The sequence below is a fragment of the Capra hircus genome, chromosome 17, assembly GCF_001704415.2.
Source record: "Capra hircus breed San Clemente chromosome 17, ASM170441v1, whole genome shotgun sequence".
NCBI lineage: Eukaryota > Metazoa > Chordata > Mammalia > Artiodactyla > Bovidae > Capra > Capra hircus.
In genome coordinates, this window is record NC_030824.1 from 5,009,699 (window position 1) to 5,035,916 (window position 26,218).

General features: G+C 47.9%; 1 protein-coding gene across 1 annotated transcript in view; it reads right to left on the minus strand.

Moving 5' to 3' along the window:
• Positions 6,614-26,218, minus strand: part of SEZ6L (seizure related 6 homolog like) — a 74,031-nt gene continuing 54,426 nt past the window's right edge. The window contains 5 exon segments of the mRNA XM_018061199.1: positions 6,614-9,910; positions 11,620-11,722; positions 11,837-11,951; positions 14,845-14,877; positions 18,369-18,563. Coding sequence (XP_017916688.1) covers positions 9,881-9,910; positions 11,620-11,722; positions 11,837-11,951; positions 14,845-14,877; positions 18,369-18,563 — 476 coding nt within the window. The 3' untranslated portion in view covers positions 6,614-9,880.

Below are 26,218 nucleotides of genomic sequence, written 5' to 3' on the forward strand. Positions count from 1 at the left end.
CACTTTGGGTCATGTGATCATCTCGGAGCTAATCCTGGAATCTCTGATTGGCCAGGCTGTGGTCTGCTCCAAGAGTCAGGCTGTAGGGTGGCTCCACCCAAGCACGTGGACTGAGATCCTCTCTCTCCCAGTGGCTCCCCAAAGTAAAATGGGGAGCTCTTAGGAAGAGAAGGGATCCTGGGTTTCCATTACAACCAGCATGTGGGGTGCTTTCCACGTAAACGGAACTTTCCTTTTGGAAAATGTTGGGATATAGGCCAAAATGTACCAGCATTTTCTTAAGAGATAAACAGTTGGTTACCCATGATTTGGGGATAAAATTGTGGTTCTTGCCTCATAAGCTGATGAAATCATTTTGATTATATAAACCTCCCAGAGGAACCTCCAGTAGAAAATTGTTGTAAGTCAGGAAGGAGGGACTGTGGGGGAGGGAAACTGAGGCAGATTGAGTACATCTCCATTGTAGAGAAGAGGTTCAGGTGGAAGAGTCTCCTTCCAGGAGGGATCCCGCAGTACCGCGGGTTAGAGTCCGACTGATAAGAAAAAAAGACTCTGGAACTGCTGGCAGAGTCTTTCAGATAAATAAGCGCAGCGGTTCCCTACTGATTGTCCTTCACATTCTTCTTAGCGTGTGACACGCCATTCTGCTGCAATAAACAACCTTGCACAAAAATCCTCCACCCCTGGTGCCTTGTATTTCTGTGGGATAAGTGGAATAAATTATGATGTCGCACACCATGGGCTATAACTCAGCTTTAGAAAGAATGAGCTGGAGCTTTGTGTAATGTGACCTGGCGAGATGCTCAGGATAGATATGTCCTCTCGCTATCAAGAGGGATTTTTAAAAAGCAAGGTGCAGAATTTTTTCTCTTTTTTGAGGAAAATGAAATCTCTCCTTTGTGTTTTTAGGAGCGAAGGGAATGGCGTGGAAGGAAACCCATCGCATCGTGAATATCACTGTTTTAAGGATGTGGAACTAGACTTGAGAAGGTTATTAGCTCACTTGCTAGTCTGGTGGGTTGTGCGAATTGTTTTAATCTGCCTGGGCTATTTTTGTACACGTATATATTTCAAGTGCAAGCAAAAATGTAAAGACAGAAACAAATATGTGGCATTTATGAATGACCTCAAAGTAACAAACTCTACCCTTTCTGCTGACCCCCACTTCTGAAACAGTTAAGGAAGGAGGTCCAGGTTGGGGGTTGGGGAAATGAACAGGCATATCTTGCTTTTGCAGAAGAGGGTGGTAGGGTTGGTAGATAAAATATCCAGTTAAATGTGAATTTCACATAAAGGATAAGTACATTTTAGTATAAGTATATCCCTAACTGCACTTTCCCACTGGCTCAGCTTGGGTCATGCGACCATCTCGGAACTAATCCAGGAAACTCTGATTGCTCAGAGGGTACTCAGGTGCTCACAGACTCAGAACTTATTTACGCTACAGGTTTACATATATTTAAAAACCTGATTTTCAAATTTAACTGGTGTCCTAGAGTTTTATTTTCTAAATTTGGCGACTCGATGTGAAAGGAAGGAAGGTGTCCGGTATGGAGTAGGGGTGGTGAGCAGCGGGCCCCAGTTCTATGAGCGGGAGAGCACGCTGAAGTTTGGGGAGGGAGAGTGATGAGGACAGGTGCCCAGGAACCTGAGACTCTTGGGGGCAGAACTGGAGACCGAGGATTTAAAATAAGTTTCCTTGGCAGATATGCCTCCCCCTCCGTTCCCTTGAGGGACCGTCAATAGAATTCGATTCTCACCAGGCTTCCCTTGGTGGCTCAGATGGCAAGGAATCCACCTGCAATGCAGGAGACCTGGGCTCAATCCCTGGGTTGGGAAGATTCCCTGGAGAAGGAAATGTCTACACAATCCAGTATTCTTGCCTGGAGAAGCCCATGGACAGAAGAGCCTGGCAGGCTAGTCCCTGGGGTCACAAAGAGTTGGACACGACTGAGTGACTAACACCTTGTGAACTTAAGAGTGGTTGAGGATGAAACTACATGAGCCCTGGGTCCATGAGCCCATTTTTTAACCATAACACCTTTGGCCCGGGTCTATCTCATGGGCAAGGAGGAAGAACCAGGGACGTTTGTTTTTCTTTCTCTGTCAAGAGTCAAGGGCAGTGCACTCATCCTTCAAATTGAAAACCATTGTATCAGAAACAATGCATCTAATCGGACGACTTTGTCCCAAGGGAATGACCCACAGGCAGTGATGCGTGCCTATGCTTCTTCAGGATTAGGCAGACCTTCAACTAAAGCCAGGCGGAGGTTGCCACCTGGTGGATGAAAGCTACCAGACCCTTGCAACCAGTCATACTTTGGTTGATATTCTTTCTTCACAAATATTTAAGAATGCTTGTATGTGTCAGGCAACAATGTTGCCAACAGTAGTATTAATAGCATTGTCTCAAAATGGGAATTTCTGAGACTTTCTGGTGGTCCAGTGGTTAAGACTCTGCCCTCCTAATGCAGGGGGCCACAGGTTCCATCCCTGGTTGGGGAACTAAGACCCTGTCTGCCATAGGGTGTGGCCAAAAAAAAAAAAAAAAACCAGATAAAGGATTTTTATTGTTTTTTTTTTTTAAGTTGTGCATTAAAAATAATTAAAATGGGTATTTCTTAGTTGAATGTAAATAAAAACTTAGAAATGCGAGGAAATAAAAAATAGGTCTTTAAAACTTGTAAGCCATGAAATTCATATTAAAACTACTTTTTCTGTCCTGTGCCATCTTTTAGGTCAGAAGGTTAGTAAATCTTGGACAGGCTCATAACAAGGAGCAAGAAAGATGGGGAGAAGAGGGAAGACAAGGGAGGGAGGTGAGAGACTTGGAATGGAAGGTTGGTGGGGGCACAGGAGCTGAAACGTTGATAGAACTTCCAGAAAGTGGCATGTATACCTTATCTTTGCTTTTAGGTTCTGCTTGGGTGAAATATTTTCTCTGTTTATACAGTTTCTGAACATACAGAACCATCACCTGTGTTCATGGAGCTGGTTTCCTGTATTATTATTCTTGGGACAGGTAGGTGGATGTTGGCGCCATCAGAGGCCCAGAGTTTTCTATCCACTTAGTGTCTGTCCATTCTTAGCGTCTTGCCTTTGTCCTCATGCTGGAGTCTTTCATTGCACGATGGACACTCAAGTCCTGAAGCATCATGACTGGGCTCAGAGAGGAGGTAGCAGGGCTGTCGGCGCTGTATCAGCCGAGTCTGTCCCCTCTTCCCAGGAAGGCAAAGACTTTCGTAGACAACCCTCCCTCCCCAGAAACACACACACACAAAGAGCCAACTTCAGCTAATGCTCATTAACCAGGAGTTAGAGGATCAACCCTAACGCCAAAGGAGGCTGGGGAAATGGGTAACAGGACTGTCGTAATTGAAACCAACCGTGACCTGTTGTTGGAAGATGGGCTCATGGCTGCTGTTGTTGCTGAGCAGAACTGAGGTTCTGTTAGCAGAGAGCAGAGAAACAGACATTGGATAGGGTGACTTTCAGTATCTGCCCCAACATTCTATCACTTTTAAGACAGTAACGTTTCCTCCCACACACAGGGATATAGAAGCCCCATACCAGGGCGCTTCATAATGACGTAGGAAGATATCTCCTCCCTATTGGGGTCCCTCACCCCAATATACTGCTTATCATTGATTGAGTCAAGATTCAGACTCGGAGCTCTAGCTCCTAACCACTGCTGAGTCCAGCCAAACACCCCCTGGGACAAAGCCAAGTGAGGCTGACGCTGCGTTCAGGGCGTCCATGGGATAAAAGCCTGCTTGGGTTCTTGGTGCTCCAGGACGGAGCGGCACTGCTCAGGCTGGCCTGCAGGCATTCCTACCCTGGACATGGACCAGGAGCCGGACCTCCTGCATCCCTTCCCTCATGGACGAGCTGTGTGGACTTGGGTGGGTGACTTGGCCTCTCTGAGCCTCAGATGCCACATCTGTAGGAGGAGAAAGACAATAATTTTACTAAGAGTAGAGCCCAAATGAGAGATTAAAGGGCGTCAAATACCTAGGAAACCCAAAAGAGAGAGGGCTTCCCTGGTGATTCAGTGGTAAAGAATCTGCCTGTCAATGCAGGAGATGCAGGTTCGATTCCTGGGTGGGGAAGATCCCCTGCAGAAGGAAGTGGCACCCCACTCCAGTATTCTTGCCTGGGAAATCCCATGGACAGAGGAATCTGTCGGGCTACTGCCCATGGGATCACAAAAGAGTTGGACAGGACTGAGCGACTCAGTTCAGTTCAGTCACTCAGTCGTGTCCGACTCTTTGCAACCCCATGAATCGCAGCACACCAGGCCTCCCTGTCCACCACCAACTCCCGGAGTTCACTCAGATTCACGTCCATCGAGTCAGTGATGCCATCCAGCCATCTCATCCTCTGTCGTCCCCTGCTCCTCCTGCCCTCAATCCCTCCCAGCATCAAAGTCTTTTCCAATGAGTCAACTCTTCGCATGAGGTGGCCAAAGTACTGGAGTTTCAGCTTTAGCATCATTCCTTCCAGTGAAATCCCAGGGCTGATCTCCTTCAGAATGGACTGGTTGGATTTTCTTGCAGTCTCTCAAGAGTCTCTCAAGAGTCTCAAGAGTCTCTCAAGAGTCTCAAGGGACTCTCAAGAGTCTTCTCCAACACCACAGTTCAAAAGTATCAATTCTTCGGCGCTCAGCCTTCTTCACAGTTCAACTCTCACATCCATACATGACTGCTGGAAAAACCACAGCCTTGACTAGATGGATCTTAATCGGCAAAGTAATGTCTCTGCTTTTGAATATGCTATCTAGGTTGGTCATAGCTCTTCTTCCAAGGAGTAAGTGTCTTTTAATTTCATGGCTGCAGTCACCATCTGCTGTGATTTTGGAGCCCCCCAAAATAAAGTCTGACACTGTTTCCACTGTTTCCCCATCTATTTGCCATGAAGTGATGGGACCGGATGCCATGATCTTCGTTTTCTGAATGTTGAGCTTTAAGCCAACTTTTTCACTCTCCTCTTTCACTTTCATCAAGAGGCATTTTAGTTCCTCTTCACTTTCTGCCATAAGGGTGGTGTCATCTGCATATCTGAGGTTATTGATATTTCTCCTGGCAATCTTGATTCCAGCTTGTGTTTCTTCCAGGCCAGCGACTAAACAACAACAAATTTAAAATGTAGAAAAAAGAGAAATGGCACGCAGTCAACAAATGCTAGTGGTTATTACTATAATGGTTATTGTTGCTATACTATCCTGGCAGGGGTCTCACTGGTCACTGCCTTAGGGTGGTCTTGCTCCTGGCCCAAGGCAGCGCATACTGCTGTTTGTCTGAAGCACATTTACTGGTGCGGGTGGGTTCCAGTCTCAGGAGAGTTCTTGTCTCTCCGCTATTGTTCTAAACCTGCAGGCAGTCGGGCCTGGGAAACACTCTCGGTTTCCGAAAGTATCCTAGGCACACTACCTTGTCTTCTTTATCTTGTCTGTCCTTCCACGCCTCTGTTCCAGGACTAATTGAGTGACAGGCCTATGGGTGAGTCAGCCCCACCCTGGTCCCGCCAGCGGCCCCGCCCCCTAGGAAGCTTCTCCCCAGAGGACCTATCAGAAGCCCCGCCCCTTCGTTTCATCGCGGAAGAGGATTGGACAGCTGCGAGGAAGGAGCACGCCCCCACCACCACAGGGATGCTGCCACACGTGCCTCCCCAGCCCTTTCTCCATTTGTTGCGAGTTGTCCCTGAGATCTAGAGCGACCTTGGAGACCCTGTTCCCCTAATCCTTGAGAATTACTTAAGCTTTGGATTCGATTCCCCACGTGGCCGCCAGAGAGAACGTTAAACATAGAGTCCACTCCGGTCTCCCTGCTTGGCGTCTGCCCCCTCCCACCCTCTCTGCCCTTCTCCCGCCAAGTAACCCCCTCGCTCCACTTTCCAGCCACACTTGCTTTGTCCTTCAAAGAGGACAAACTTCCATCGGCCTCCCTCTGCCCCGAGGATTCCCCAACAGCCCGGTGTGGCTCTATTTCTCTAAAATCACCTCCTTGATCGGTCACCCCCAACCCCCTCCACACCTGGCTCCTGCCGGCACTTGTCATTCTTGGCACGAATCGTGGCTTGCGGTCATCTATCAGGATTTCTCTACTTTCTTCTGGGTACCACCTGGAGCATCGCTTTGTCAAATGGAGACAGGCTAGTGATGGTTAACTGTTTGTGTCAACTTGTCTGGCTAAGGGATGCTCAGCTAGCTGGCCAGACTTCATTTTTAGGTGAGTCTGTAAGGGTGTCCCCCCTAGAGATTAGCATTTGAATTGGGAAACTGAGTTAGAATATCACCCCCACCTAGTCAGGTGGGCATCTTCCAATCCACAGAGAACAAAAGGTGGAGGATGGGAGAATTTGCTGGGCTTGAGGCGGATCATCTCTGTTCTCCTGCTCTTGGACATGGATGCTGTTGATGTGTCCTGGATGGTGGTGCGTCTGATGATGGCAGCGGGCACAGTTCTGCACCTTCCCAGAACCATTCCTGAGTTGGCAGTCCTGCCTTGGCATCAAAGTGTCAATATGTGCCACCCCAATCAAATCCCCAGAAGCAGGAAACAGTTCTCTCAGTGCCATCCTGGAGTGTTTATAACAAAACCCCCGTAGCTTTGACTCTTTTTCATTTGTTTTATTAGCATCAATATATACAAAGTGGAAAATGACTTCATTATTTTAGCTTAGAAAGTTTGTTTTGCGTTTAATTTGGGCAAAAAAAAAAAGGAAATGAAAACTCCCCAGGAGAAAGCCTACCGACCTTTGGGGCCTCTAAACAACTCAATAAAACCTGACCTCAAATGACCCAGTGACCTCAAAAAGCATAGGAAAGTCAGACCCTTTGGGTCGACCCCAAAGAAAAGTTCATTTTTACCCAAGGCTCACCCTCAGCCTCAATCTACCCATGTGTTTGCCAAGTCCCATCTGCTTATACAACCATTTGGGTCACATAGCCACTTTGTTTCCTGCTGGGCTGTTTGGCAGTTTCCAAAGCTATCAGCCTGAGGCTCTCCAAGGAGCTGGCTTCAAAAGATAATTTTTTAAAGCATGTCTGTGGAACTAAGTAAGGATGGCCATCAAGTAGCAACCGAATACTTATCTTGGCTAAATAATTCTACCCTCTACCCCTGAAAAAAGCAGAAGGATGAGTTCCAAGCTGAAGAGGATTGAGTGTGTGCCTTTTAAAGCACAAGGTGGTGGCTGGCAGATACAGCTTATACGAATTAGCATGTAATACACACCATCACATGCATTCTTCGAAGCTCGAAATCTCTGTAAACGTATTTCCCCGATGTTTTACAAAGGGTAGCTTGTAGGAAGGTTCAGTCCGTTCTCGAGTTTCTCAGGATTGTAGCCTATTCAAAAATATTAATCCCAGCAGATTTTAACATTGATCTTAGAAAAACAGACAAGACAGGAGCTGAGGTGATATGCCTGGTAAATTTTTGGCACGATTATCATGATTTGTTTCACCTTTACATATTACAAAGACACATTCAGATATTTGAAAAAGAAAAATAGACACCAACCTGTCCTTCAATCACACTGTACCTGGTCAAGCTTGCACGATCCAACTTTCAGCTTAAACAAACTTTGAAAACATGGTTACAGGGGCTGTGCTACTAAGACAGAACTGATACATTGGAATCCTGAAAAAATAAAAAGAAAACAAAACTCCACCTCTCTACTCCTTCCAACAGCCAATAAGAACGCCTAGGCCATGGCTTGGCCAGTTTTAGGGAACGGGGTTAGAATAAAGATTTTATTTTTTGTCAGTCTGTATGAAAGGCAAACATTTAGTGTTCACATAACCATAGTCTGTTCTAAGATTAAATGTCATTAATAGACTTTTTCATTTTGGATGACCCAGGGTTAGGGCTAAATCAGCCATAAATAGATATCAAAGCAACGACTGGATTCTGCCCCCCCGCCCCCCCACCTTTTCTTTACAGGGTTTGCATTATTTGCGTTGCTGCTGTTTCTCCAGACATGATGTTGCTCACTAACGGTCTGGAACATCTCTCCTCTGGCTCTTTCATCAAATGGGGTGGACTCTGGGCGGCTGGAAGGCAGCGCTTTATGGCCTCTTGCTGTGCATCACAAGTGCACGCTGGAAGGAGCAAGTGTGCAGGATCCTTTTCTGGCAGAAGGAAAATATAGTGGGCCTCAGACCCCCCGAGACTGAGGCCCACGGTCCTGCTGGGAGGAGGGTGTGTGTGTCTGTGTCTGCAAAGCCAACTGCTCTATTCTGTTTCAGAGGCTTTCTAAGCAAGCGTCCAAGACATGGACTCCAGGTCATTGCCCCAAAGGCAGGGCAGCCCAAAAAGCCTTTTTATGTTTGAAAACCGGCTGATTTAAAACAATTCTAGAGAGCATGAGAAGGTGCCAAAGAGGACCCCCAAAGCCACCAGGCTGGTACACCTCTCTGAGCCATCGGCCATCACTTGGGAGATGAACTAGCCTCACGTGGACTATTACTTCCAAGCATCCTTACCCCTTGCCTTCTCTTTACACCTATATTTAGAAAAAAAAAATCTTCCAGATAATCACACACTCACCAGTCCTACTGGGGTGGGGCAAAGGACCCTGATAAAATACCAGGATGCTCACAGGATTAATGAGTTGTTGAGAATCCCTTTCTGGCCTGCAGTTTCTCCTTCCCTCCTCCCTGGAGTGCAAATCGTATGATGGGATGCCATGGGGGTTTTAAATCCCCGTTCCTGTTCCTAAGCACCTTCATGGTCAAGCATTCACACCACCATTCAACATCTGGGCAGAGCTTCAGAGAACAGAAAAGGAGTTTCTTCCTATGGGACCCTCCCTCAAAAATACTTAAATGTAAGGGTCTTCTGAAGGTGCCACCTTGCTTGAATCTCCACTATTTTAAGGGCTCTGGCATTCTAACATCCCTGGAGGGAATCAGAGCTCATCCCTGGATTCCTCCCATGCAACTCCACACCCTTTTAGCTATGCAGGCAATATTTCTCACGCCTCCAAAGCACACGGATCAATCATCACAGCTTGAGGGTGGCCTTGCTGAACACAGTGATCGATTCTGGCCCTGGGGGCATAAATTACCTGCTCTTTCATCATTGGAAGAGTGTCACGGAAAAGAACATTTTATCCACTCCATTCCCTTACCCAGCGATCCCCCTCATCCAGTTCTTCACTGGAACTCACTCAAATTGCTCATCTTCTCTGAAAACTTTGCTTTGTCACCTGTCACCTTTATAGAAAGAAAACATTTTCTTAGTTTGCCAGCAGCCAGGGAGGCTGGGGTGGTGAAAGGGAATGTTCATGTAACAACTTTGCTGCCCTCACAGGGGCCAGGGGGTAAGAGGTTGGGGTGAGTCCTTTGAGAAGCCCAGGTAATTGGAAGGAAGGACGCAGACTGATTTTGGAGCAGAGCTGTTTAAGTCTCCATGCCAAATTCCAACCCCAGTTAATCCAGCAAGAATACCCCTTTCCAACCTAACCTTGGGATTTAGATTTGTACGAAAACACCATGGGCATGGATCCTGAAGATGCATGCAATTTGATGCAGCCATAGTTGCTTATGGGAGAGACAGCCTGCTGTGTTCTGTTTTTTCCCCTCTTCCCTCAGCTGCTGCGTTTGCCATTTTACAGGTCCTCCACCCGCCTTCATGACTGAGGCCGTGCCACAAATTTGGCTGCAGCTGCAATACATCCGACCACACACCTAAACTCGATTTTAAATATAATAAATACAGCGAAGAAAACAGTAAGTCTCCAGCAAAGAGTCTAAAGAAAAGCCAGCCAACACTCCGGGGTTTCCATCAAATGCCACGTGGTCTCTGGATGAGTCTCTCGAGGAGGTTGTAGTTGAGTTCGTATTTGTAAGTTCCCGTCTCACATGGAGCTCCCTCTAGATGGAAACTTCATACTCTCTGGTTTCCTGCGAGAGAGAGAAGCACAGACCTGGTGACCTCTCGTGTGGCAGAGAGGTCCTGGCATGGTTCTGGATCTCCACTCCTCCCTGTACCCGACACTGGACAGAGGACTTTGCAGAGCTCTGGGCTCTGGCCTTGACCTGCTTTTGCCGGTGGGTTATGGTAAAGTGGGGCTTGAAGAGTGCATGTGTGTCTCTGCCTGTGTCTGCCCTTCTGCCATCAACAGAAGCGGAGCATGCCTTGATGGCATCTAGCACCATCGAGATGTTGAGGAGAAGATGAGAGTTCTGGACAGCAGAGTTGGGTCATCGGCCAACAAGCCGGTCCCAGATATGTACGTAAGGGCTGCTGAGCCAGGACTACTGCCCAGCTGAAACTAGCCAAAAACATTGTCCCATGGATCGATGAACAAATTAACGCTTTTTGGTTTGAGCAACTGACTTTAGGGGCTGTTTGTTACTCAGAATTATCATAGTTCTAGGTGACTGATACACAGAAGCCTAATACACATAATGATACTCATAAGTCTTAATAAGGTCTACTTTCTATAGTACTATTTTTCGCCCACTTGACCTTCTTTGAGGATTCAGAAACAAGCTACATATGACATAAGACATATGACTTTGTCTTACCAGTGGCAAATCTAAAATGACCACAACATGTAGGCAGCAATCAGTTCCATTTCTCCAAAATTCATTGAGTGTGTGTGATACACTCCAGGCTCCCAGGGCAGAGAAGGGAGATACAGGAAGTTAGAGACTTGGACCTGGAAGGGGTTGCTGTCATATGCTTTAATGGAAGCCTGTATTTCCCACTGGGTCAACACAGATAAGCAATTCTGTCTGTTTCACGGTAGATGAGACTGTGGTGGGAAGACTCCAAGGTGGTCCTCATGATCCCCACCCTCCTGGTTTTCACATTCTTGTATGATCCCTTCCCCTTAACTGTGGACAGAACCTATGATTTGCTTCTAAGCAACAGAATACAGAAAAGGTGTCAGGATGTCACGCCCATATTTTATATTATATAGGACTGTGGCTTCCTCTTACACGGGGACCCTCTCTCTCTCTGATTTTGAAAAACCAAGCTGCTATGTTGTGAGTCGTTCTACGAGAGGGACACATGGAAAAGAACTGAGGTTGACAGCCTACAAGAAACTGAGCCCCTCGGTCCAACAACCTGCAAGGAACTGGATGCCATCAGCATCCGTGTGAACTTGGATGTGCTCCCTCCACAGTCAAGCCTCAGATGAGAATGTAGCCTCGACTGACACCTTAACTGCAGCCTGTGAGTCCTGGAGGAGAGGACCTGCATAAGCTGTTCCTGGACTCCTTGCCTACACAATCTATGGAGTAATAAATGGGTGCCTTTTCAGGTTCCTAAATTTGCAATAATACTGTCACACATCAATCAAAAACCAGCACAGGAGCTCAGAGTAAGTGGGAGTGCAAGAAGGTTAGCAGGGACAAGGAACAAGTCAAGTTCATGCCCTCCAAATATTGGGAGACAGTTGTACACCATCACACAGTGAATCTGAAGGGCTCTGATGCTGCAAATCCCGAGTAGTCTTCTGGGGTCTTGGTGGGGGTCAGCCACTGGCCATGCCTTCCTGTCAGTGGCATCGTGAGCAAGAGGAAATGAAGCCTCTTGTTTTGACGTCCATGAGTTCAGAGCAAAGAGGGAGATCCTGGGGAGAGAAGGGAGACCGACTCACCCCCGTCTCGTAGATGGGGTTGTCGAACTCGGTCTCCACGGTGATCTGGCTGTAGGGGTGGGAATACATCAGAGGCAGGCGGAGGTTGGAGTAGTAGCGGCACCTGGAAAGAGGCCATCAAGGGGAGAGAAGTGACTTTTCCTGGACAAGGAGACCTCAGCTTGCTGGTTGTTGAGGGGGTTGAGAGCCCCCATCCCCACCCAGAGCCCCGCCGAACCTGGTGATGTAAATGTAGGCTCCTCCCAGCAGTAAGGAGATGATGAGGACGGGGATGAAGATAGCCAGAGCCATGTTTCCTCCTTCCAGAGATGTCTCTGCTGCCGCTTCTGCTACTAAACACACAACTGGTAAGGGTACCCGGTGCCCAGCACGGGGGCCCCACCCTCCCAACCCTGCACCCACTCCAGGAGCTAACGCTGGAGTGAGTGAAAGACTTCCTCCCTGGAGAGCTGTCTCCAGAAGGGAGAAGAGGCGGAGACCGGAGGAAACAGGGCTGGTTGTTTGCAACAGAGCCCAGACTCAACCCTGGATGGGGTGGTCATAGACACCATCGAGAATTACATGCTTTTAACTTCAGTTGGTAAAGAATCCGCCTGGAATACAGGAGACCCCTGTTTGATTCCTGGGTCAGGAAGATTCCCTGGAGAAGGGATAGGCTACCCACTCCAGTATTCTTGGGCTTCCCTTGTGGCTCAGCTGGTAAAGAATCTGCCTGCAATGTGGGAGACCTGGGTTCGGTCCCTGGGCTGGGAAGATCCCCTGGAGAAGGGAAAGGCCATCCACTCCAGTATTCTGTCCTGGAGAATCCCATGGACTATACAGTCCATGGGGTTGCAGAGTCTGACACGGCTCAGCAACTTTCACTTTCAACTCGTTTCTTCCGGGGAGGGGCGCGGTGATTAAAAGTTACAATCTGGTTAAAACCCAATCCAAGGGAAGACTTGCAGAAAACTCGCAATGTGCTACCTGGAAAGGCAGGTTTGCTCGACTTCAATGGAGAACACAGGGTTGTGCCTAGAATGGCGGATCCCCCCAGACCTGCTTAATCAGACTCACCAGCAGACGGCGCCGGGCAGCCAGGTCAGTGCACAGTACCCACACGCCTCATGACACCCCAACTGTGCCAGCTCGGGTTTGATTATCAGAGGCCGCGGCTGCACGCTCCCAAGTAACCCTTTCGGCCTCACCTGGAGCCCCCCACTACCTCCCAGTAGTCTGCAGAAATCACAAGAACTGTCAGAACTGACAGAGGACGAGATGGCTGGATGGCATCATCGACTCCACGGACAGGAGTTTGAGCAAACTCTGGGAGATAGTGAAGGAAGGGGACCCTGGCGTGCTGCAGTCCATGGGGTCGCAAAGAGTTGGACATGACTGAGCGACTGAACAACGACAAAATCATAATTCAGTGTGGAGGTGAAGGGGGTATGGGGGTGTTTTCCCAGCAAAGCCCCGCATCCCTTTTGGACACCTGACCTCCGTTTTCCTCTGCCATTCTCTGTGGCCACGTCTAACAGAGCTCGCCTGCATGCTAATCTATAATCCATTAACTGCCACTGTGTGGGCCTGAAAAATCAATTTTAATACCTATGATAAATGCGTGAGCACAGAACATCACAATGGCATCATGCCCTCCGAACATCATGCCCCCAGGCATTTGAGACGTTCTCACGGTTCACTGGTTGGTGGAAGACAGCAAAGAAAGGGCCTGAGTTGAGACTAACAGCATAAATGCCCTCTTTTTCCAGAGGACTGGCTAATACAGGCTCTGTTCCTGTACACACTTGAGCCCCAGTTCCATCTGCTTGGATTAAAAATGTCATCTGTTGCAAGAGAGTGCCACTCATGACATGTAATTCCTACCGCCCAGATTCTAAGTGAACTGCATATAGTCAGAAAGACAAGCGGCTCCAAAAATAATTTATAAATCATCCAGTTGGTTAAACTTAAAAAGATAGGTAATTTGTTTCGGCTGTGCTGGGTCCTCGCTGCTGCACAGGCTTTCTCTGGCTGTGGCATGTGGGTTTCTCGTTGCTGTGGCTTCTCCTGTTGTGGAGCACGGGTTCTAGGGAGCACCGTCTTCAGTAGCCCTGGTGCACAGGCTTGGTTGCTCCGGGGCACGTGGGATCTTCCTGGATCAGGAATTGAACCTGTGTCTCCTGCACTGGCAGGCGGATTCTTTACCACGGAGCCTCCAGGGAAGCCCTAGTACTTTTTATTTTTATGTTTTAACAAAATATTATTATTAGTTTTCCTGACTTGAGTGGTTTTGGACCAAACCAGATAAAGCTTATACAGAACAGAACATTTTACATATGAGAGGGGTTGAAAAGGGAAAAGAAGACAAAATCCTGTATCACTTTTAACATCTGTTCCCCATTAATAAGTCTAATTTCTAACCAAAGAAGAGAAAACAGGGACTTCCCCGGCAGCCCCTTGGTTAAGAATCTGCCCGGCAGTGCAGGGGCCGCAGGGGCCAGGGTTCGATCTTGGATTTGGGAAGATCCCACCTGCCGTGGGGCAACAAAGCCCGTGTGCCACAACGGTAAAATCGAGCCTGCGCGCCCTAGAGCCCGCGCCCCGCAGCAAGGAAAGCCACCGCGGCGAGCCGCCTGTGCGCCGCGCCCGGAGAGCAGCCTCCGCGCCCGGCAGCTAGAGAAAGCCCGCGTGCAGCAGCGAAGGCTCAGCCCAGCCACAATCAGAAACACACACACACACACACACACACACACACACACGGGGCGGGGGTGACGTGGGTGGGGGGCCCAGGGATAGCTATATTTGGGGGAAGAAAAAGATGGAGGGAGAACCAGGTCACAGAGCATCCCCCAGGGAAGAGGTTTCCCTCCTGAAACCAGGAGCCTGCTCAGCATGAAAGGTGAGGCTTTCCTGGATTTAGTTCCTCAAATAGCACCACATGGTTGAAAAGTCTGACAAGAGGAGCATGTCTTTCTCAGGCATGTGGACCCCCAGATGTTGTCTGCTCGGCATCATGAACAGAACTGGCGTCTGATCTCTTTCGGCTCATGGTTAGGACCATAAGTTGCAAACGCAATTTTTTTTTTTCTTTACAATATCATTTGTTTTCAAATTAGCTTCAGCAATGTGAAGGCAGAATTTTTGCTTAATTTTTTTTTTAAGCACCTGGATAAGGATTTCCAAGGGCCTTCCCTTGCTTTCTGCTATTAGCTTGGTTAATGAGGTATTTTTCTTCGTGGGACTCACCTTCTAAGGCGTGTTCAAAGCTGTCTTGATTAACTGAAAGAGAAAAATTAGAGCACTGGTTGGTGTCAAGTGAATTCACTCTGCTCGTATGAAACGAAGGTGCCCCTCGCCCCCCGATTAAGTGCATAAGTCCATGCCCTGCCTTGCTGAAGTTAGTGCTGTATTTGTTTGTTTGAAATCTTGGGCTACTGGAATTAGTGGGAATGCCTGGCCTCATTCCCTCCCTATGTTCCTTACAGAAGATGAGACATATGAAAGGAACAGGGCAGAAATCACTGAATACTCACCACGTGTCAGATTCTAGGCATCAAGGCCTTTATGTATATTTGCGCTTAACATGACAATCCCGTTAGGTGCTTACTATTATCATCGCCATTTAACAGATGAGCACACAGAGGCTCAGAGAAGGGAAGTGATTTCTCTGACACCACACAGCTTCTAAGTGATGGAGGCAAGGTTTGATCCTGCTTGGCTTCCTGCGGCCTCTGCCCTTAACTACACAGTTTTGATCTCTTCAGTGTTTTTGTGTCCGACAAAGGCTGATGGATGGTGAGGGGTGAGACAGAAATCTCCAGTCCCCAGCCCAGCCAGAGGGGAACCTGTTCTCCTGCTTGAAAATATGCATTTATGTGAGCCTTTCTAATTTCACTGTTCTTTTGTATTGATTTGGAATATAGGATTTATATTCCGTATTTTCATTCATCCGTTGCCTTAGACTGGAACTCTCTGGACTTTGTTTATTCACTGTACAACTGCTCTGGAGGTTGAGGATGATGGAGGCTGGCATCTTCACACTTTGGCATCTAAGTCATCATGATAACTGAGCACAAAACTATACCCACACAGGGACTTCCCTGGTGGTCCAGTGGTTAAAACTTCACCTTCCAATGTCGGGGTTGCAGGTTCGATCCCTGGCTGGCGAGCTAAGATCCCACATGCCCCGTGCCCCAAAAGCGAAATCTTAAAACAGAAACAAGATTGTACAAATTCAATAAAGACTTTAAAAATGGTCCACATCAAAAAACTCTTTAAAAAATATACCCACACAGGTGGGGTTCAAGGATGAAAACCCCCAGAGTGAAGGGCTTTGATGAAAAGATTGTATGATAAGGTAATGAGAAGCGGTGACCCCCCTAAAGGCTCAGCGATCCTCACGTCCTACCTAATACCAAGGCTTCCTAATTAGAGCTTTGGCCAAAGTGACTCTGACTTCCATCATTACCAAGTGATGATAACAAAGCCAGCTGAAAAAATAGTGTAGTAACTCATTCACTGACTCCAGCCATCTCTGGAGCCAGGGCTTTAGGAAAATGGAAAGATTAAGGCAGATGTGTTCCACCCAAGACATGAATGGGGCCTTGACTGCGTGTCTGGGGGATGGCACGTAAGCTTCCATGAAACCTTAGAAATGGAAGGAGATGTGGAGCCAAGGTGATCAGTGGCCTTGTGGGGGGCGGGGACACATGCCCAAAAGCAGCTTCCTGGGCTCTTTTCTGGACCTGCCAGGGTGGCGTCTTTGGGGGTGCATGTCTGAAACTCTTGCCAGTTCCCCAGGATTCTGAAGCTGCTGGCCCAGCCACTGACTCTCCCTTAGAAGCCCTGACCTCAGTCCAGTTCAGCTGAGTCACTCAGTTGTGTCCGACTCTTTGTGACCCCATGGATCGAAGCATGCCAGACCTCCCTGTCCATCACCAACTCCCGGAGTCTACTCAAACTCATCTCCATTGAGTTGGTGATGCCATTCAACCATCTCATCCTCTGTCATCCCCTTCTCCTCTTGCCTTCAGTCTTTCCCAGCATCAGGGTCTTTTCAGATGAGTCAGATCTTTGCATCAGGTGGCCAAAGTATTAGAGCTTCAGCTTCAGCATCAGTCCTTCCAATGAACACTCAGGACTGATCTCTCTTAGAAACCCCGACTTGGGCTCACCCAGTTATCTCACACAAAGGGAAGCCAAGGTCGGAGGTGGGGGGTGTGGGGCTCACCCAAGGTCATACAGGTGGTCCAGGGCAGAGCCAGGCTGGAGCCTGGGTCCCTAAGTCCCAGGGGGTGGCTTTATATTGGTTTTCAGTCATTTCTCCAACTCCAGACCATAAGCGATGAACCTCACTTATATTTGGGGAAGAGGAAGTGATTTATTATTTCCTTACAGAGCTTGGGGTAGGTCTCAAGAGTGGCAATGGAGCAGACAGACAAAGGCACTTATCTCCCGAGGCAGTGTCTTTCCTGGTGGGCAGTCTGTCACAACTGAGGGGCCAGGACCAACTCAAACCTGGTGGGGTTTCAAAGGCAAGGAATTCACCATTAGCAGAGGTGGGTGCAAATCCTAGATTTATCTTGTTACCAGCTGTGTGGTTTGGGGAAAGTCACTTAACCTCTCTGATCCTCTCTGTCCCCTTTTGTGAAATGGCTCACCGATCTCAGAGTAGAGTCATGAGGCCTCCATGAGGTGATTCGGGGAAAATCTTTTTTCTTTGGGTAAAATTCACATAAAATTAACCATCTGAATTCTGTGTCCAGTTCAGGGGCACTGATTACATTCACAATGCTGTACAACCATCACCTCTATTTAGTTCTAACACCTTTCCGTCATCTCAAACACAAATTCGTCTTTTGTAAATAATGCTGCTCTGGTCGTTTGCGCCAGCGTTGGTCTGAATACCTGTTTTCACTTACTCTTTGCCTATACCAAGAAGTGGAAATTCTGGCAGGGAAAGTGTTTTTAAGCCCTACTGCTGAACTTCATGAACAGGCATTTGGGGATCTGCTGAAGTTATGGGTTCCCAAGGAGAAATGTGGAACTGTATGTCTCTTTTCCCCTGGGGAGAGAATTCAGAGAATTTCTGCCTGATTCTCAAAAACAGTATTAATATCTTAAAAGGTTAAATCCACTTGCCTACAGCATTGAATGTATTTAGGATACGATTAAGAATCTCACACCTCAAAGATGCAGATAAGTGGACCCAAATCTCACTAGGTGAGTCATAACTTAGTTTCAATGGTTAGAAAGAGTTCACTGATTCTAAAATACATTTCCCCTCTTCTACCCATCTTGGAGTGTCTTACAATCAAAGGGGTGTTACAATCAGGGCCACCAGGTGGCGCTCACGATGCCTGCGCCTGTGCAGCCTTCAGTCCAGGACCCTTCGGAGATGGGGGTGAGCATCTCGGGGGAACACCCTAGAGAAGACAGGGGAATACCCATCGCCCTCGGGAAACAGGTGGTTGTGAGAAGGGGCTGCAGGCGGCGGGAAATGTTTAAGCCATGCTGTCCAAGCAGGAGTCAAAAACAGGCAGCCTCTCCTTTATGATAAAAATCGAAGCTCATTTAGGAAGTAGAGACAAAAACGCTAAGCACGGAGAAGGCAGGTGTCACAGTTTAATTGGTAGCCATTTCCTTTCTCAGCGGTGCAGAAAATAGCGGCGGTGTCTTAGTTGTAGCGCAAGTAGCTCGGCTTTTTAAAGCCAATTTAGAGTCACTGCAAGTCGGTCCCCATGACTGTGGGAGGGGGCGGGGTTCTTTACCTTTGCAGACGGGCAGCGGCCCGCTCCAGTGGGACGGCTGTCCCAGGATGCAGCGAATGGTCACTTCGCCCATCAGCTCGAAGCCCTCGTAGCACATGAAGGTGAGGGACTCTCCAGGCAAGTAGAGCCGTTTGTAGAGGATTTGGTACCCGTTCTCCGGTAACCCTGGGTTGTCACAGGCCAGGGACTCCTCCGCTGAAGTGCAAGCCAAAAGGAGCTCTGATGAGAGGACGCAAAGCTCTGGGGCCTCCCATTCAGAGAGCGTGTGATCTGAGGCCAGGCTCTGCAGCCTCATTTCTCTGTAGCCCCGCCTCGCACTGAACTGTCTGAAATTCACCTTTTCCTCTCCCACCTCTGGGCCTGGGTTACATGTGGGCACAGTAGAATGTACTAAGCTGTGGAATCTGGGTTAAAAAATCTGGGTTCTGCTATTTGCTAGCTGTGTGACCTCCAGAAAGAGCCACAACCCCTCTGAGCCTTAGTTTTCTCAATGGTAAAATAGTAGCAGTACCTATCTCACAGGGATTTGGAAGATTCAATAAGATCATGTGTGCAAGTGCTTAGCATGCCCTTGAAATGGAGGTACTCAGTAAACGATGGACTCGGTAAATTATGAACTATTCCTCCTGCTTCTCAACTTGCACCTCACCTGCTCAACCAGTCTGGGTAAGTCTTGTCTTTCAACACGCAGTCCTCATGTCTCCTCCTCCAGGAAGCCTTCCCTGATGCCCCCTACCCCTAATTGAGTCACTAGTCTCTTGGGTTCTTCCTCCACCACAACACTGCCTACGCTGTACTGTATTTAATAATAGTCTCTCTCACTTGAGATGAGCCTGTTAAGGCATGCCTGAACCCTGTTAAAGCATACTTGAAGCTCAGGGCCTGGTATACAGAAGGAGCAGCATAAACGACCTCAAGAGATACAGTAGGAGCATCGTAAATGATGCCTACTAGCTTAAGAATGATTGGAGAGTTGAACTGCTGGTTTAACCCATTCCAGGGCCAGCGTGTGATATAGCTCCTTTTCAGCACCTGGATGGAATGGACACCCAGCGAAAACTGCTTTGCATACAAGACTACAAATCCTGAAACAGTAAAACACGTTCATTATTTAAAAAATTAGACTGTGGTAAACTCTATAATACAAAATGGACCATCTTAACCATTGTAAGTGTACAGCTGAGGAGTGACAAATACGTTCCTACTGTTGTGCCATGTCCAGAACTCTTCATATTCCCAAATGGAAACTGTCCCCATCGAACACCAACGCCCCATTGCCGTTCCCAACCAGCCCCTGGCAACCACCATTCTCCTTTCTGTCTCCATGCCTTTGACTGTTCTAGGAACAGTACGTAACTGGAATCACACAGTTTGTCTTTTTGTGACTAGCTCATTGCACTCAGCATGATGTCCTCAAGAGTCATCCCTGCTGCAGCACGTGTCAGAATCTTCTTTCTTTTTAAGGCTGAGTCATAGTCCATGGACTATGATGCTTAAATGATGCTTACTCCTTGGAAGGAAAGTTGTGACCAACCTAGACAGCATATTCAAAAGCAGAGACATTACTTTCCCAACAAAGGTCCGTCTAGTCAAGGCTATGGCTTTTCCAGTAGTCGTGTATGGATGTGAGAGTTGGAATATAAAGAAAGCTGCTGCTGCTAAGTCGCTTCAGTCGTGTCTGACTCTGTGCGACCCTATAGAAAGCTGAGCGCCAAAGAATTGATGCTTTTGAACTGCGGTGTTGGAGAAGACTCTTGAGAGTCCCTTGGACAGCAAGGAGATCCAACTAGTCCATCCTAAAGGAAATTAGTCTTGTATATTCCTAGGAAGGACTGATGCTGAAGCTGAAACTCCAATACTTTGGCCACCTGATGCGAAGAACTGACTCATTGGAAAAGACCGTGATGCTGGGAAAGATTGAGGGCAGGAGGAGAAGGGGACGACAGAGGATGAGACGGTTGGATGGCATCACCAATTCCACGGACATGAGTTTGAGTAAACTTTGGGAGTTGGTGATGGAGAGGGGGGGCCTGGCGTGCTGCAGTCCACGGGGTCGTAGAGTCGGACGCGACTGAACGACTGAACCGAACTGAATATTCCATTGTATAGAGAGACCACATCTTGCTTATTCATTCACCCATCAATGGACACTTGAACGGCTTCCCCTTTTGGCTACTGTGAGACAATGCTGTTATACAAACATGGGTATGCAAACCCCTCTTTGAGACACTGCCCTCAATTCTGTGGGTATATACCCAGAAGTGGGATTTCTAGACCGTATAGTAATTCTAGGTTTAACTTTTTGAGGAACCTCCATTCCGTTCTCGACAGGAGCAATACCCCTTTGCATTTGCACAGAGAACAAAGGTTTCAGTTTCTCCATGCCAAATCCTAAAACATTTCTTTCCTTCTAGATCTTGCTTTGCTGTACAAAGACCCAGGTCTTTACACATCACGGCTGCACCTGCCATCCGTGTTTCAGAGAAACCAGCTTCTGTCAATAGCTCTTGGTGCTCATTTGATTAGCAAAACTTCTCGGAAGAGATGACATGCTGTCTCTTTTCCCTGAAGGATTCCTGTAATGTCTGAGTGATTTCTACAACTTAGTGGTATTATTCTCCAGCTTGTCATCAACCTGACCCTTCAGGCCCTCAGCTTAGAACATGGAGTAGGTGGGTCTTTTATTATTTCATAGCTGGTGATTCTGTTCCACTCGGGGAAGAGGCAGGTTCTCCAGGTTGGGCTGTCACAGCTTTGTGCATCGGCTTCTTGCCCTCCTCTTGGCTGGTTCCTGGCTTCACATCGAATTGGTCGTATTGGGCCAGGTGGGTTACACTATTTCACCTGTTTGTGCTTTGTTGATTCTGTTCCCTCGCCCAAAATGCCCTTCCCCTTCCTATGTAAAGGAGAGTACAGTGGAAAGGCTAAGACAGATCTCAACAATCTGCACCTGCTACATTAATGCTCTTCGTAGCAGGACCTGTGACTCACTTCCAACCAATAAAATCACAAGGAGAAACGCTGTCACTTTTGTAAGGATGTTACCAAAGAATGCTTTTGTCGTGCTGGCGGACTCTTGTCTTCGGAGCAACAGCTGGCCATGCAGCAAGGCACTGAGGGTGACGGCAGCAAGGAACTGAGTGCTTCCATCAACCCCGCCAGCCAGCTGGGAAGCGGCTCCTTCCCGTGCTGAGCCGTCAGACGAACCAGGGAACCCAGTGAAGCTGTTCCCCTGACTCCGGAGCGGTATCTGCAGTGCGGTAGAGTGGCCAGCAGGGGGCACTGGCAACTCAGAAGACTCCCCGCCCACAAACTTCCCCTGGAATTTTCTTTCATAAATGAACGGATTAATGAATATAACAAAATAATTCACTGAGCACCTTCTATGTACCTGTCGCTGTTCCTGGCCCTGGGGAGATAGAAAGTGACAAAGGACAAATTCTTGGACCTGGAAGCAAAGGACGATACAGCCGGCAGGAAGAGGAGGAGGTGTGTCCAGCTGTTCTCGCCTGGCTTCATTCGAGAATCACGCTGGGTTATTCAGTGAGCTGGCTCTGCCCCCTAAGGTATTTCAATCAGTCCCCCAGAGCATTCTTTTTAAAGTTCCACAGGTGATTCTAAAATCCAGCCAGCAAAGACGACATACTGAGGGCCAAGAGGCACACGAAAAGATGCTTCACATCAATAATTATTAGAGAAATGCAAATCAAAACTATAAGGGACCACCTCACACCAGTCATAATGACTGTCATCAAAAAGGCTACCAATAATAAATGCTGGAAAGGGGGTGGAGAAAAGGAAGCCCTCCTACCCTGTCGGTGGGAATGTCAATTGGGGCAGCCGCTATGGAGAACAGTATGGAGGTTCCTTAAAAAAACTAAACATGGAGTTACCGTGGGACCCAGCAATCCCGCTCCCTGAGCATACGTCTGGAGAAAAGTCTAGTTCAAAAAGATATACGCAGCACTATTTACAACAGCTAAGACATGGAAGCAATCTAAATGTCCATCAGCAGAAGAACGGATAAAGACGACGTGATACATTTAGCGCTTCCCAGGTGGTGCAGTGGTGAAGAACCTGCCTGCCCAATGTAGGAGACACGGGTCCGATGCCTGGGGTTGGGAAGATCCCCCGGAGAAGGAAATGGCAGCCCACTCCAGTATTGTCGCCTGGAAAATTCCATGGACAGAGGGGCCTGGTGGGCTAGAGTCCACGGGGTTGCAAAGAGTCAGGAGTAACTGAGTGACTGAGCAGGCATGCCTACATGCAAGCCGTGGAATTCTGAGCTCAGTCACTCAGGCGTGTCCGACTCTCTGTGACCCCGCGGACTATAGCCCACCAGGCTCCTCTGTCCATGGATTCTCCAGTCAAGAATACTGGAGTGGGTTGCCATTTCCTCCTCCAACCATGGACTATTACTCAGCCATAAGGAAAAATGAAATAATGCCATTTGTAGCAACATGGATGGATCCAGAGATTATTATACAAAGTAAAGTCAATCAGACAAAGACGAGCATCATACGGTATCACTTATATGTAGAATTTTTTAAAAATGAGGCAAATAAATGTTTTTACAAAATAGAAATAGACTTTAACATCCAGCCAGAACTTTAGGGTTGAACGGTTTAGCCTCAGAGCTGCTGCTTTGGTGTCTTGGAATGCTTAAGAAATTAACCACTTAATCCATTAATTTCCAAAATAGTCAAACACCCATTCTGTACCAGATGATTTGCAAACATTATTTCTAATTTCCCCCCAAATCCTTAAAGATGATAACAGTACTGACCAGAATAGCCAACATGTACTGAGAGCATTTTATGAGCCAGGCACTATTTGGAGTTTTTCTATCTATATGCTTAAACACTTAGTTGTGTCCAACTCTTTGTGACCCCATGGACTGTAGCCCGCCAAGCTCCTCTGTCCATGGGATTTTCCAGGCAAGAATACTGGAGTGGGTTGCCATTTCCTCCTCCAGGGAATTTTCTCAAATCAGGGATCGAACCTGAGTCTCTTATGTGTCCTGCATTGGCGGGCAGATTCTTTACGTTAAGCACCACCTCTTTTAATTATTACAACAACCCAAGACACATTGTTATGGCTGTCCTCATTTTATATCTGTGCAAATGAAGAACTGTTGGGGTATCCCACTGGGTAACCTGTCAAGCCAGTGAGTGGGAGAGACAGGATTCAAATCCAAGTGGTCCTAATCCTCTGTTAATCACTACACCAGAGAGCCCATTTTACAGATGAGGAACCTGAGGCTCAGGCAAAGGTGTCTTATGAAAGGTACACAAGAAGGAAGTGGCTGAGTTGTGGTTTGATTCTCTGCCTCCAGAGTCAGTCCGATTCAATTTTGACCCAATCATCAGTAACAGTGAGAAGAATTCCACATGGAATTCCATCCCTGGTAGAAGCCAACCGTCTTTGAAGGCATCTGTGTTTATCTCCAGTTCCCAGAAGATGGCAGGAAAGTGACATGGGAAGTGACTTGAATTTGAAACTGGAGGCCAGGCTCTGCTGTTCGCTTCACGTCTCTGGACTTCATTTTTTTCCTGCCTGTTAAGTGAACGGACTGGACCAAGACCTCATCTGTGAGCTGAGATGTGGCTGGACAATGGCATTCCCACTGTGAGAATGTACTCATACTTTGAAATAAGATTGTTTAAGGCAGGTATTTTCCAACCTAGATGCTACTGACATTTTGGGCTGGGTAATTCTTTGTGGGAGGCGGATGGTCCTGAGCCTTGCAGGATGTTGGGCAGCATCCCTGGCCTCTGCCCACTAGATGCCAGCATAACCTCTCCCAACGACAACCGAAGATGCCTCTAGAAACTGTCACTGACAGTTGTCCACTGGGCGGCACATTCAGCCCGGCTGAGAATCACTCGTCTGAGGTCTAAACAATTCTGATGGTAATCCTTGTGATGTCATCCTGACCTCTCCCAGGAATTCAAGTGAGTTGGACTCGTGGCTTATAGACATAACCACCAAGCTACCCTCATTCCCTCCCAGCCACTCCTCTCTCTCCTTCGACACAGGAAAAAATGTACATTTATGGAGCACATGTGAGCAAAATGCTCAAAATCAGGTTGCTTGCTTATTGCTATGAATGGTTTATAACACACTCTACAGTAGTGGAGCATTGAAACTGAGTGGTAATTAGCAACCGGTGTTAACTGAACACCTATTATATGCTAGACACACGGTTATGAGCATCTGTATCTATCATTGTCACGATCCATTTTTCTGATGAGGACACCAGCTTTGGCTTGTTTAAGTCGCGCAGCTGACAAGCGGCAAGGCAGACTTGACCTGCGGGATTCGAAGTCCTGTGCACTTAATGGCTCTGCTATAGTGAAGGTTCATTCCAGTTGGAGCTGGTGGTAAAGAACCTGCCTGCCAACGCAGGAGATGTCAGAGACGCAGATTCAATCCCTGGGTTGGGAAGATTCCCTGTAGAAAGGAATGGCAACGTGCCCCAGTACTCTTGCCTGGAAATCCCATGGACAGAGCCTGGCGGGCTACAGTCTGTTGGGTCGCAAAGATTTGAACATGACTATAGTGACCTGGAGAAGGCAATGGCACCCCACTCCAGTATTCTTGCCTGGAGAATCCCATGGACGGAGTAGCCTGGTGGGCTGTGGTCCATGGGGTTGCGAGGAGTCAGACACTACTGAGCAACTTCACTTTCACTTTTCACTTTCATGCATTTGAGAAGGAAGTGGCAACACATTCCAGTGTTCTTGCCTGGAGAATCCCAGGGACGGGGAGCCTGGTGGGCTGCCGTCTATGGGGTCGCACAGAGTCGGACACGACTGCAGCGACTCAGCAGCAGCAGCAGCAGCAGCAGCAGCAGCATAGTGACTTGGCACCGCACACGTTGCTTTCTCAGAGACAGGAATTTCTAAACGAAGACAGGCACCCTGCTGGAGCCTGGCATGCTGCCTCAGGTGAGGCTGCTGGGGACAGTTCATCAATGGAAACTTTTACTATGGCCGCTGTTTGGCTATGTGGGTTCAGTTCAGGTCAGGAACTTTCCAGGTCTCGTATTTGTGGGTTCTGGGCTATGAAGGGCCAGGGCCTCTTGGGGGATCCCTGCAAGCCTCCCTGGAGATTCCATCCAGAAAACCCTCACTGACTGTGTCAGGTCCTCATGACTTTTCGTGGTGTGGTTTATGTCTTCTGGATGGGATTCCCAGGAGCCACCTACCACGCTGCCTCCAAAGAAGGGAGGTTGCAACGAAGCCGCAAAGTGCAATAAAGACCACGTTAGTACTGCTAACCGTGACAAAGATAGTAACTGCAACAAATACTGTCATTTTTTTGAGTCTGCTGGGACCGAGGGATATGATCAAATGGATACATTCCTAGTAAGTGTGTGACTTTCTGAACATAAAAGCAGGTCATTTCAATCAGTTGCAGCAAGTGCTGTGTGGCTATAGGCGCCGCGGGAGCACGGAGGAGGGAAGCGTGACCTCGCCGAGGCAGGCAGGGAGGCCTTCCTGGAGGAGGTGATGCTGAAGATTCATTGTCATTCCTTTTACTGACTTGTGTCTCTTCCCACATCTTCAGTAGATCCCAGGCTTCCTGACTATGAGGATTGTGTCTGTTTATATGTCGCTGTGTTTTTTGCTGTCTTTTCAGGACCTACCACCACTGTTCCCAAACTATGTACTGTGGTGCCCCGGGGTGTCACCATGAACTCATGAGGGTGCTGTGAGGTTTTTGAAAAATGTGGAGGAGACACGGTGACACCTTCCAGACCCATGTGAACTCCTACTTTGAGGAAGCTCACAATTTTAACATCAGACTGAGCTATGTCCTTTTTGATGATGCTAGGTTTTCTCTGG